Genomic DNA, 14,192 nt, shown 5'->3' with positions numbered 1-14,192 from the left:
AAACACAACAATCAGTCACACACCTACACACCCTGAGATGTTGGAGATTCTGTCTCGTAGAGATAATATGTTCGCCATCCAATCTCTAACTCGCAGCCCTGTGCCGTCTGCCTGACTCAAACTGACACACTCCAGCGTACATGCCCGAAGCTGATTAAAATGACACTTTTCATTTTTTACTTTCACTGTTATATTTACTTTCTCCTTTATTCCATGTTTTTTCTGACATCTGCTTAATATTAAAGCCACTGAGTGACAGGAGAGCGAAATAGTTTGATTAGAGCTTCGCGTGCGTATGCGCTCGGATCGCGGGACGGAGATCGTGGGATCCCCATCGTCATTCTATACCTGCGATAAAAAATGCTGTCAGTCAAAGCATCAGGCTTTCCGCTCGCGCATAGGACTGAGAGAGGGAGAAGAGGTGAATTTGCTTGCGCGTGTGTGTGCGTTTATACCGTGGGGAGTGATTGTTGTGCTCTGAGTATTTGACAAGCCGAGTGGAATAGATTGGATCCATCTCGTCATGCCCACGCAGGAGGTTCAGGGAGGTGTGTGTGGTAAACTCATAGACCTTGCATGCCTGAAGCAATATTCTTGATTTTTGTTTTATTTTTTTTATTTTTTGAGCACATATGTGTGTGTGGCATTTTGGGACTAGTTTTATCTAGGGATTTGAAGTTTTCCCAGGGTGCTTTGAGAGTTTTTTGGTCAACAGTCAAGACTGAGTGAGCTGATGTAATCAGATGGAGCGGGTCCTCGGGGTGTGGCGGTTCACTGTAGCCTTTCATTTATATTCATAGCAGCAGGACTCGTGCACCTCGAATCAAAACACACATCAAACACACACACTCCAAGGAGATCAGCAGGAATGAAAACAACAGTTTCACCTTCAACCAGAGGCTGATTGTGTGTGTGTGTGTCTGGTTTTAAAGGTGATATGCGAGGCTGGGGGGTGATTTTGCTTCTTTCTTGGTCAGTTTTTAGGAAGACAGGCGGAGCATAGGACTACAGTGACAAATCATTTTATAGTTATTTTGCAGCAGTGAATTATAGGAATTGTCTCGGGGTGCAAAAATGACAAGTAAAATTGATTTGGATTCATACCACCTGCGAATATACCATTCCACCTAATCAGAACTGCTTCTACACTATTTAAACAAACTCAATTTTTTGTTACATTTACTCTTAAGGCCAAAGTGTACTTCAGCTGTCTGCATCCGTGCACCATCTGCATTATATAATTTTCGCCATCAGGAGGGTTGTCCGTGTGCAGTTTTTTGAGACCACGCGGATGGTGCACGTAAGTGTCCAAACAATTGTACTGTGCATGTGTCGAACTCAGCAATCCGCTCTCACTTAATAATAATAATAATAACAATAATAATAATAATATTATTGTTATTATTATTATTATTATTATTATTTTATATATATTCTTCTTATTAAATATCCTTTCATGCCACACCCTTTTTGGTTAAATCTCTACGTCTTTATATTTTTATCTTACAAACCACTTGTATAATAATAATAATCATATGCATCATCATCATCATCATCATTATTATTATTATTATTATTATTATTATTAAATATTCTTTACTTTTTAATGCCACACAGCTTTGGTTGAACTTCTATTATCTTTAAAGTTTTTCTAACAAACCACTTGTATAATAATAATATTAATAATTATAATAATAATAATCACCATCAACATCATCATCATCATCATACATTTCTATTGCTATGATTATTTTATATACATTATTATTATTATTATTATTATTATTATACTGAATACTACATTTTCAGATTATCTCACTACTTGTTTTGTTTATATTATATAATATTTGATTTTTTTATATGATTTATATGTTTGTTTATATATTTTTTTCAGACCACTTGTATGGTGATGATAATAATAAAAATAGTAATAATAATAATAATAATATCATATATTTTTGTCATTATTATTATTATTATTACTATTAATTACTGCTAAATATTTTTTACTTACATGCCACACCACTTCAGTTGAACATCTAAGTCTTTATATTTTTTTCTAACAAACCACTTATATAATAATAATAATAATAATAATCATTATCATCAGCATTTCTATTGCTATGATTTTTTTATATACATTATTATTATTATTATTATTATTATTATTGTATTGAATACTACATTTTCAGATTATTTAATTACTTATTTTGTTAATATTATATAATATTTGATTTTTTTATATGATCTGTATGTTTGTTTGTTTGTTTGTTTACCTTTCTACCTTTCTTGCCACATTTTGTTGGTTGACTCCCAGACAAACCACTTGTTTGGAGATGTCACAAACTCACAGTGGCTCTAAAGACACATGAGCTTCATGCATGTTGGTAGTGCGTAGTACACGACAGACAGAACAGAGTTCTGCCCTTTCAATTTAAAGCACATAATTCATGCTGACTATAGATTTGCTTAATTAAACTGCACTACCTTGCAATGTGATTTTAATTGTATTGTAATTAATTGTGCAGCCCTTGTGTAGACATTAAACAAGCCTTCTGTAACAACAGGTGAAGATTGCTGTGAAGTCAGGATGAGTTGCGTCAGGTTGATTGAGGTACAACTGTGTGTGTGCATGCAGGTGAGCTCCCTGGGGACTTACTTACATGACTGTTTTCATTCACACAGCTCATTCAGGTAGCAACTGTTCCCGGACAAAGAGAGGGAACGATGAAGCTCTGGGGGTTCTTACCCTCTGGTGAGCTTTCCTCTCACTAACCTCACTGACCGTCTTACTGTTTTCTGGGCCTCCCAATCCTTTGTAGCTGGACTTCAAAGCTGCTTCTGATTGTGCGGTTTATTTGCTTTTTGCAGGAATGGTGCCCATAGGGAGAAGCCTGTTTCCTCCATACATATCTCTCATGGGTATAAACGCAACACAAGGCTTAATAAATAATAGAACGGTGGGCAACTATCAGTCGTTTCTGATTTGAATTTGCTGGCTGTGTAAAATGGACAAGTGTGTTTTTGACTTTTTGAAGCATTGGTTGACCACATATCCTGGTGTCTCCTGAATTACCCACACAAGCATTTGTTTTGGGGGTGGAACAGTATTGCTGATAGAGATATTTGTTTGTTTAGCTTGTTCTTCTTCCACAGGCACAGTGCCTTCCTTCATTTTTCATATTTTACAGTTACTTTTCAGGAGGATTTCTTTCCTTTATTACTCAAGGTTAAAAAAAAAAACATTGCATGTACTGCCAACTTTGATAATTCAGGGACACATAGTTGTTTTTTTTTCTGTTGTTTTAACCCTGAAGAGCAAAGTTAAAAAGATTTTATAAAAACTTTTTAAAGTCTCTACCTAAGTCCTATTTAAAATAGAGGTGGGGAGGGGTTTTTGTTATTACACAAAGCAAGAAAAAAACTGAATGATAGATAGACTCAGAATAAAACAATTTTTGGATGAATAAGACCTGAAGGCCTGTGACATATCAACACATATCGACTCACGATATGGACTAAGTGTCTGTGAATATTAAAAGGTAAAAAGACGATTTAAAAATTAATCCTGCATGTTCCGTTTGCTACTGTATGTATAAATGGTGGAGACACGGTTTTGTTTACTACACAAATACTGAAGCATGTGTGACACTCGCAGTGATTTTCGGTCTCTGCGATTTTCGGTCTCACTATATGACGACATGAACACATAAACTTCTCATGAGTGTCACTTCATGAGAATTTTACCATACAGTACCCAACCCTAATGTTAATTATAACAGTAAATGTCAAATTTTTATTTCTTTCAAGTTTGCTCCAAAAGATTTTTGCTCCAAAGTGAAAGTTGTAGAAACCAGATGGTTAATTCTGGTTTAATTATGTTTTAATTAGGTTTCTTGAGGAAAACATTTCGGGAATTATTTCCATGTAGTGGACTTCAATGGTGCCCGTGAGCCTGAACATCCAAAATGCAGTTTAAATGCAGCTTCAGAGTGCTCTAAATGATCCCAGCCGTGGAAGAAGGGTCTTATCTAGCGAAACGATCGGTCATTTTCTAAACAAAATATAAATGTATATACTTTTTAACGTTAAATGCTCGTCTCGTCTAGCTCTGCGATGTGCATGTGTACTCTTGTGTACTCTGGGTCAGTACAGTTAGGGTAGGTCGGAAATCTCCCATCTCATTTTCTCCTCCAACTTCAAAATCATCCTACATCGCTGTTTTACCTTTTTTTGTAAAGGCTGTTTGACCTTCTTTGCATTTTCACTTTGTAAACACTGGGTCGGTGCTTCTGCAGCGATATGGGACTATTTTAAAGTTGGAGGAGAAAATGAGATGGGAGTTTTTCAACATACCCTAACTGTATTGACCTGGATTACACAGAATATCTATGCACATGGCAGAGCTAGACAAGCATTTGAGGTTAAAAAGTTTTTTATTTTTTTATTTTTTTTAAAGAAAATAACCGATCGTTTCGCTAGATAAGACCCTTGTTCCTCGGCCGGGATCGTTTAGAGCCATTTGAAGCTGCATTTAAACTGCATGTTGGACGTTCAAACTCACAGGCACCATTGAAGTCCACTATATGGAGATAATTCCTGAAATGTTTTCCTCAAAAAAACATAATTTCTTTACGACTGAAGAAAGAAAAGCATGAACATCTTGGATGACAACGGGGTGAGAACATTATCTGTACATTTTTGATGTGGAAGTGAACTAATCCTTTAACAAAAAAATCATCTTAATAGAAAAAATAATTTCTTAGTTGTGCATGTATTAATGAGTAATGTTGTTTCAAATCAAGAACAGGTTTGTGTTGCCTGATAATGTTAATAACAATATTACTTTTTTTTTCTTTTCTTTTTTTGTGTAAATTTAAGTTCATTATCAAAATCAGTAATATCTGGAAAAATTGTAGCAACCTAATTTTTATATGGTGAAACTGAATTATTCTGACTATTTGATGTTTTGTTTTTGTTTTGTTTTGTTGTTTTTTTTCATTGGTCTTCATTGGTCTTCATCATTGGTCTTTCAATGTAGCATACATTTAGATCATGATAACCACAGTTAAAACTACAAATATAGCACCTAAATACCATAGTAAAAGTGTAATATGATTTCTAGGTATTTGTATGCAAAATAGTAGTCTAAATACATTTAGTATAAATGCATAAACGCTATAGCTTAATCACAGAAATACTGTAATTATATTCTATTACTCCTTCAATTCATTCAATCCGAATACCCACATTTTTGACACAATGCCATGGTGCGGTTAGTGTTACTACAGTAAATCAGCGAGTGAATGCATCTGCTCTAGTAAGCTTGCACCGCACTGCCATTTAAACTTTGAGCCGAGTTGATAAATGGTCTGCACCTTCGCCACATAAACATTTAGTGAACATTTTTCAACTCTTATGATTAAAGGAAAATTTTATTGCGTTAATTACCATTATCGTTTCATCACCCAGCCTTAATTAGTAGCAGTAGTAGATTAGTGATGGAGGTATAAATTTGAATCTATGCAGTAAACATTTCACTGTAACTTATTCCAGAATGGAGCTCTTGTCTACAAACCTTCCTTCACATTAGTGTAAGAGAGGTGACGGACAGCTGCTTCATCATGTCAGTTATGTCATGTCATCATGTTTTCTGTATCTTGTGCACTTGACCAATTATTACCATTCAAGCACATGATCTACTGTCTCCATCGATTTGTATTCTGTGTAAATACTTTTAGCCTCTATGCAGCATCAAATAGTCTGTGTAAAATCATAATACAGTAATGCAGTCAAACAGACTTTCACACATGCCATGAAGCCTCCAGAGACTTTCAGCAGAGCACCTCAGCAGCTCATCGGCCACGTATGGTTGTTTCATAAAGCTGACAGCACTATCTGTTTAGTGTCGTCCTCAATTTCCAAGCATCTCTCATGCTGTCAGAGGTGAGTCAGCTCTCTTCTGCAGTCATTCTGCAAGCGTGAGCTCACGAAGCAGATCAGCTGACTTACTCGTGGCTTGATGTTCAGGGCCGTGCCTGAGGTCAGCGCTTCTCGTGCATCACATCAGCAGCACCTTCATATACTGTACACGCACCAGATCTCTGAAAGGCCACTCATGGACCGCCATTGGTTTTAAACAGCACACATATCTTGTAAAAGCACTTAATTATGGGTTGGGATGTGTTTGTGTAATGAGAAAATAATAAAGGTTCCAAAGTAGTGTTTTTGCAGTGATGCCATAGAAGAACCATTTTTGGTTTCCCAAAGAAGCATGCAGTGAGCAGTTACTGAACCATTTTTAAAGAACATTTAAAAATCTAAAGAACCTTTTCTGCACTTAAAAAGATTCAATGAATGTTTAAGGTTCTTTGTGGAACCATCAATGCCAATAAAGAACCTTTATTTTTAAGAGTGTAATGGAAGGTTATCATTTTTGCCAATGTGATCTCATGATAATTCATATGCATTTAACATAAAATGTGGTTCTACAAAACCTACTTTTACTTACATTTTTCCAGACACTAAAATGTACAATACTGATGTTTTTACAGCATCTAAACGTACAAATACTTACATATTTTCAGTATTTAAAGGTACAATACTGACGTATTGATGACACCTAAAAACGAATCCTTATGATTATTGAAATCACGGCATTAATTTCATTAGTGTTATTTTTATTTGTCATACCAATGGCCTTATGTTTTCAAATGCATTATTAAATTGTTATTCGTTTATTTAATATGAAATTATAACATTTCATTCTGTTCTGTGTGATTTCTGCTGCCCGCTCGTTTCTAAGAATAGGCCTACTTCACGAGTTCACGCTTACATATAATTAGCCGGAGTATAGTAATGCATGTTTGGCGTGCTGTCCGGGGAAGGGCTCCGAGCTCGGGAATGGCCCGAACCCAGAGAACCCCCCTTAGGTGTAGTGAGAACTCGGAGTGAGGAGATGGGGTGGTGGAGGGATGCTGATAAACCGTCAAAAGGATAGAGGTAAGTCAGCTGTATTTGAATGCATAGCGTTGATTGACTTGAGTGGACTCCTGTTGTGTTAATTAGGCTAGGTATCTGACGCGCTCCTCCCGAACCTTGTTAATAAAACATCATATAATGCTAAACAGGACTACACTTTAAACCCTTAAAATAAATAACATTTCTGCAATTGTTTAACCATTCCTGTAATATTAACGTGATGGGACACAAAAGGCGTTTTCTCTGAGATGCTGTGACTAACAATAGAACCATAAAATACACCGAACAAACATCATTACAAAATGAAGCTATTTTATTTGTGCGCTGTAATCCAGATCTTGAGAATCCATATGATTGCGAGGAACTGACCCAAATTCAAGCCTTTATCTGGTGATCTTCATCTCCATCCCAAGCAACGAGTCCAGCAGCAACAGAAATAAACCCGCGCTGAAGTGCATTTTACAAATTCAAATAGTGCCGCATCAAGAAACGACAGGTTTTACGGCAGGAAAATCGAACGTTCATTAGCTCTCGCCAGCATTCGTCACAGATTACGACATGCCGTGTTTCTGGTGAGGTGTGTTTTGAATGATGCACGCGCCTTCACGGAGTGGATTGGGAAAATAATCTGGATAATATTTTTAGCGATTAACAACTTCTTCACCTCACACAAAACAGAGAGGACTGCGGCTGCAACGTAACGTCATTTTGGTACTGCGTTTGACATTTTTGCAATAAATAAATGAGCGAATGCACTTATTTTTCTGTCATGTTTTTCTTTATTACTGTACAGAGAGAGTTATGGTTAGGTTTAGAGGTAGGAGTGGGATTAGCGACTATAAAAAATGTTTTTATTCTATATTGTTACTAAAATAGTAATTTCCCTGCATATTTTGGTCAGTTACATTTTATATCCTTTTATATTCGCTATAAAACAAAATGATAAAATGATAACAATGCATATTCGCTATAAAATGGGTAGGTTTAGGTTTGGGGGTAGGTTAAGGGGGCTAAAAATCTAAATCGCTTGTTAATAAAAAGCTAAAAATTGCATTGATACGAATATTATAATTACATAAAAGATTCGTAAATATTTTACGTTTTTTAGCTAAAAATACGTAGCAATTTGTACTTGTTGAAAATACATCTAAACTGTACATTTTAGCATTAATAATGTATGTTTTGTGTCTCTAAATGTTACATATAAATACCTACGTATAAACAATGAGACCAGGCTGATTCTCTGGGGTGTATCAACTTTGACGAATCTTAAAATCCATTTTTGTGCATAAATTTATCATTTTGCTTAAATTAAAAAACATTTTTAGATATTTTTTTTTAAAATATGTTAAACAACAAAGGTTTTTCAATAATTTTGAAAGACAGAGTCAGATTAAAGCCACATCTCTAACCCTAAACTGAACATGTGATGCTTATCGGCATTAGGTCAAAAATGCATTTCGGTTCTATTTTCAAAATGGATTGCTGAAGAAAGAGTTCCACTTTTGCAGTGCTGCTGTCAGCACCAACTCAGCTGGTACAGCTCAGTGAAATAAGTTTTGCAGCTCATGTCGCTTATAGTTTTCATTTTCTCAGTGTGCTTTTAAATCCGAGAAGAACTCCAGTCTGAAGACGAAGACTTCGGAGGCAAGACAGGGGAATACTTTTGTCATCTGTATCCCAGTCTGTTCTCTCACCCTTTCTCTTTCTTCCTGTTTCTCTCTCCATGCTTTAGATAGGTAATATTATTCATCACTTTGAAGAGGTGAATTATACATAGAGATTACATAAAGTCAGATGCAGCATCTCATGAATTTCACATCTAACACATTTCCTCTTAATAATTAATGCTTATTGCACAGACCGAAAATGAGTTTGTTGAAGATCTCCTCCAGATTTGATTAGCAAAAAAAAGTGCAAACTGACACTAATGGTAATGCTAATGCAGCCAGTCATGAGACCAGTGTGCAGCCCTTACCTGACCCACAACCATACTGTTCTTCCACAAAATATCAAGGTCCTGTGCTGTCAGAGTGTTATTCTCCAGATGGATGCTGAATGAATCTACAATATGTAAATTAATGTTTTAATTATTTTAATTGTATTTATTTATTCCACTGTTACTGTGGTTACTGTTGTTACTGTTAATTGAATATCCTCTGTTGACAAATAGTTGCCTTGTTAACACATTTGCAGCAAATGAAAACTTGTAAACATGCTGTTGAAATGGCTAAACATATTTAAATTTATGAGGTAGTGTCATACCTTACATGAATTCATTTGTAACATATTGTTCAATACCTTTGAAACTAATTAGATCAGAGATTTGAAGAGTAGTTAATCTGAACTAAAATATGGATTTTAATGTTTGTTTTTTTCGCTTCCTTTTCCCATTTTGTATTGAAACAGTGCTTTAATCTCTTTATGTTGGCCATATGTGCTCCACTAAAAGAAAAACGATGCTAAAATGCTATTCAGTGATATTTAAAGGTTGAGCGCTTTTTTTTTTTTTGTGATTGAATTCAGAAAGGATTAATAAATGTGAGCAGGGCAATCCATTAGCCTTTCATTTCATTTCAATGACTGTTGCTCACCTGTACTTGCCGCCCTGTAAGTGTACGGACATGGGCATCTTTCTTAAAAATAACTCCAGAAACATATTTTCATGGCAGATTATGTGAGCCATGAATGCCATATGACTGAAAACTTTGTGTTATGAGGGAAAACATACATCTGTTTTACATGAAAGTCACAAAGTCAAGTCGTGAGATACGAAGTCACTGAAGAATATAAAGTAATATTTTGAGATGTAGTCACATGGCAGTATTGTAATAGAGAAAAGTCACCTGTTATTTTATTTTATTATTTATATTTCATTTTAATTACATTGAAAACAATGGTAAACGATTGCCTTTGAAACAACTTTTTGTTGTTATTACATATTAATAACATAAAAAAAATCACAGTTGAAGTCCCACCCCACATATTTTTTCTAGCTGAACATTTTGCTAAATAAAAATAAACATTTTATTTGATGTAATAACTATGTAATAACAGTATAATAACAGTGTAATAAAGTAATCAATTACATTCTAGACAATTCTTGTTCACGAAGTCACACAGAATCTGATCTGATTCTGAATGTTTGCTAGTACATTTCACAAACTATAATGAAGAAATAACAAGTAGCACATTGAATTACAGTTGAGGTCAAAAGGTCCCCCTTTCAGAATCATTAAAAATGTTCATTATTTTACCAAAATTAGCAGGATCATGCAAATGCATGTTATTGTTTATTTAATACTGACCTGAATAAGATATTTCACATGAAAGATGTTTACATATAGTCCAAAATAGAAAATAATAGTTGAATTTAAAAAAAAATGACCCGGTTCAAAAGTTTACATCCCCTTGATTCCTAATACCTGAATAATCCACAGCTGTCCACAAAATCATTCAGTAATTGTTGGAAAGGGTTCAAATACACAAAAATGCTGGAAAAAAAAAAAAAAAAAGGAAGAAAAAAAAACTGTGGGACCTGAAGGATTTTTCTGAAGAACAGCAGGCAGTTTAACTGTTCAGGACAAACAAGGGACTCATGAACAACTATCACTAAACAAAAAAACACAGTTGTGGATCATTTAGGTAAGAACACAGTATTAAGTATTAAGGGATTGTAAACTTTTGAACCGGGTCGTTTTTATAAATTCAGCTATCATTTTCTCTTGTGGACTATATGTAAACATTTTTTTATGTGAAATATTTTATTCAGGTCAGTACTAAATAAACAATAGCATGCATTTTGTATGATCCTTTTTATTTTGGTAAAACAATTAACATTTAATTAACATTTTTAATGGTTCTGAAAGGAGGATGTAAACTTTTGACCTCAATTTTACATGTGATGTAGACTTAAACAGTATTTTCTTGTAAAACATACTCCAACAATCTTGGAATTGTATGACTGTAACTTTTTATTACTTTTTTTTTAACTTTAAGTTGGAAACATGATCTTTAGTGTTGCAATATCACCTTTGGATGCAATAAGTAGCATGCAGAGAAAAAAAAATCAGGTCATCTTTGTCTTTGAGTGCTGCAATGAAATGAACAAAGAGAAAGCAGGAGGGATGGAGGACACAAGAAAGGTGAAAAGAACAATGAATGAGCGAGAGATAAGGCTGATTAGAGTATAGAGAGATAAGATGAGGAATAATGCGTGTGGGACAATGACTAGATGACATCAGAGCAGCTGACAGCCTGAGGAGTCAGCATTTTCTTTTGACCCTTCTACACGAGAGTGATAACGCGCCCTTAGATGTACAGTCAGGAGTTAGGGAAAGACTGAGCTGGCATTGATTTTGCGTGAATGAGATTGAAGGAGGGATAGAAGAACTAGGGGGCGGAGGTGAGGTGTTATGGTTGATACTGCGAACGTCAGCGGTTTCCCGCAAGATTTTGTGTGCGTGTATGACTCCACATATTTTCCCTTGGGGCATCTCGTTCGTAATTTAGACCAGCACATCACAAAACTAACTTTCTCTGATCATTATCATATTTCTTAAACACGACTTGACATATTTGAATATTGCATATCGAGTGATCTCCAGTGGAGCTAATCAGTCTCTACAAAGTCTTGGAAGCGCTGAAGCACTGATTATAGTACATATGGGGTGCAGAGAGAAGCGGGCGGCTAGCCAAAAATTTCTCTAGCACACACACACAAAAACAAGAAAGTGTTGCGAATATTTGGCATCTGTCACCAACTTTAAACTGTCTTCAGTTTATTTTTTTCCAAGACAATTTTCTTGTCCTCTCACTTTGCAATATCAAGACAAGTTTCACTTACTTCCTGACACCGTTGCAAATGTGTTGTATTTGACATTTTGTGTTGCCACCAGCTTCTGTATGACATATTCATATCTATGGCAAGTTTAGTATTCCTGTAGCAGTTTGGATTAAACCTGGTCCAACTAAACCTGTCTGGGCACGGAGCCCAAACAAAGCACAGACTGTAGTCAAAGTGTCATTGGCTATAATGAGTGTATTTGTATGCTAAAGTCTCCTCTGTCAGCAAGAGTTATAGTTGCATGGGTGTCGCAGGCTTTCAGCTGTCAGGACGTGTCATCCGTGTATACATAAAGTGGTTGGGAGGTGTAATGTAGTGTCATGTTCTATTTTTTTAATTCTCGCTTTCTCTCCCTCACAGCTCTTAATCTGCTTGGCTTGAATTGGCGACTGAAGCCCACTGAAGGGCATCTAGTGAACACTGGCCTCAGCATGAGTATTCCTGGCATTGGCGACGTGGCAACAGTGCCCTCCGGAGGCAGAGGTAAAAGCAAAAAACCCGTGCCAAAAAACCCTGAAATATGATCAACATGAAATCCAAATGACCTGATGACATGAAATGCAAACCCCCTGATGACATAAAACCCAAACTGCCTTATGTTTACACCTGTCAGTCATTTTATTATGCACAATTCATGAGCGCATGTTATTCTAGTGGGAGAAGTTTTAATAACTATGTAACAGGGTCAGAAATTAACTTTTCCATTAAGGGACAATATGTGGGAGTTTTTACATTTGTGAAATCACCTTATTATTATAAAAATATGTTGTCAAATGTCAAATACTTAAATTTACCCAAATACTTTACACAATAATTTCACTGTTGACAATAACAATAGACTGTTTAAAATTGTTTCTAAATTATACATGTTAAAACAGAAGCTCATAGGGCTGCAATATTATGACAAAAATCATTATTGTAGATTATTGATCTTTATATTGTAATAATGATTATTAATATCGATATAAAATAATATAAACAAAAAGATAACAATATAATATAACAATATAAAATGTTTTTGTCTCGCTTTAGGCACATCACATTCTGGCTTCATAGATGAAAATGTTGGTCCATGACGTTAGCCAAGTCTAGCACAAGTTATGCAAAAACTCCCGTTATAATCACTACGAAATTATGAGGGAATTCATGAGCTTGCGCACTCATCAACAGCTCCGGTGTTTTCAGCACTGACTTATCTAAGTGTCTCTGATTGGCCAATGCATTCCTAACTTTATCAGAAATGCGTTTGATTGGTTTTAAGGCTCAATGCTGCACAAAACAGCGCATAAAAACAATCTGATGTAGTGTGAGCGAATCTAAGTGTAATTCCGCGAATTGACACTTTTCATTTTCACTGATTGTCTCTGATTGGCGCATTTTCAGCACTGACTAATCTAAGCGTCTCTGATTGGCCAATGCATTCCTAAGTAACAGAAATGCGTTTGATTGGTTATTAGGCTCAATGCTGCACAAAACAGCGCATAAAAGCAATCTGATGTAGTGGGAGCAAATCTAAATGTAATTCCGCGAATTGACACTTTTCATTTTCTCTGATTGTCTCTGATTGGCGCATTTTCAGCACTGACTAATCTAAGCATCTCTGATTGGCCAATGCATTCCTAAGTTCAACAGAAATGCGTTTGATTGGTTATAAGGCTCAACACTGCACAAAGCAGTGCATAAAAGGAATCTAATGTAGTGGGAACGAATCTAAATGTAATTCTGCGAACTGACACTTTTCATTTTCACATTTAATTTTAATTGTGACAGCCATAATACTTTGTTTAATTGTGCAGGGGCATTTTTTGCCCCTTTTTCTTGAATTTATGGGGTATTAAGGTTCATTTTGGTGGCATTTTTGCCACAAGTCTTCATTAATTTCTGACACTGCAAAGTAATATATTAATAACGTAAAAATTATTATTAAATAATTAAAAATTACAATTTTAGGTTTGTAATGTAATAACTGTGTAATAACAGAATAATAAAACTGTAATAAATTAATCAATTACATTCTAGACTATTCTTGTTAACTCCCACCCTACATTTTTGCCGCTAGGTATGTTTTCCCTCTTTGAAAAGAGATTTAGTTTTGTAATAACCTAACAGCAACATCATACGTTTACTAAGTCTAACCCATTTTTTTAAGAAGAATGTTTTATTTTAGTTAGAAATATGTCACAATCATGAAAGTTAAATGTGTTGTGTTTGCTGTCTTCAACTCTTTTCAATGCTTCTTCTGCAGTTCTGCATGAGAAATGCTAATGCATTCATTTTAAATGATGACTAGATTTAGTCACTGCTGGCTTGTTATAACACATGTTAGTCTCTGTCAGCCTGAGGCTTTGCAAGAATCATCTGAGCC

The 14,192-nt window shown here is 35.3% G+C and overlaps 1 protein-coding gene across 1 annotated transcript in view; it reads left to right on the top strand.

Annotated features, from left to right (window-relative positions):
• Positions 1–14,192, top strand: part of tenm2b (teneurin transmembrane protein 2b) — a 307,726-nt gene that overhangs the window by 246,494 nt on the left and 47,040 nt on the right. The window contains 1 exon segment of the mRNA XM_051093879.1: positions 12,188–12,310. Coding sequence (XP_050949836.1) covers positions 12,188–12,310 — 123 coding nt within the window.

Source organism: Labeo rohita, chromosome 21, assembly GCF_022985175.1.
Source record: "Labeo rohita strain BAU-BD-2019 chromosome 21, IGBB_LRoh.1.0, whole genome shotgun sequence".
In the NCBI taxonomy this organism is placed as follows: Eukaryota; Metazoa; Chordata; class Actinopteri; order Cypriniformes; family Cyprinidae; genus Labeo; species Labeo rohita.
The sequence above is the reverse complement of the archived record's forward strand: the minus strand, read 5'-3'. Positions and strand labels throughout refer to the sequence as shown.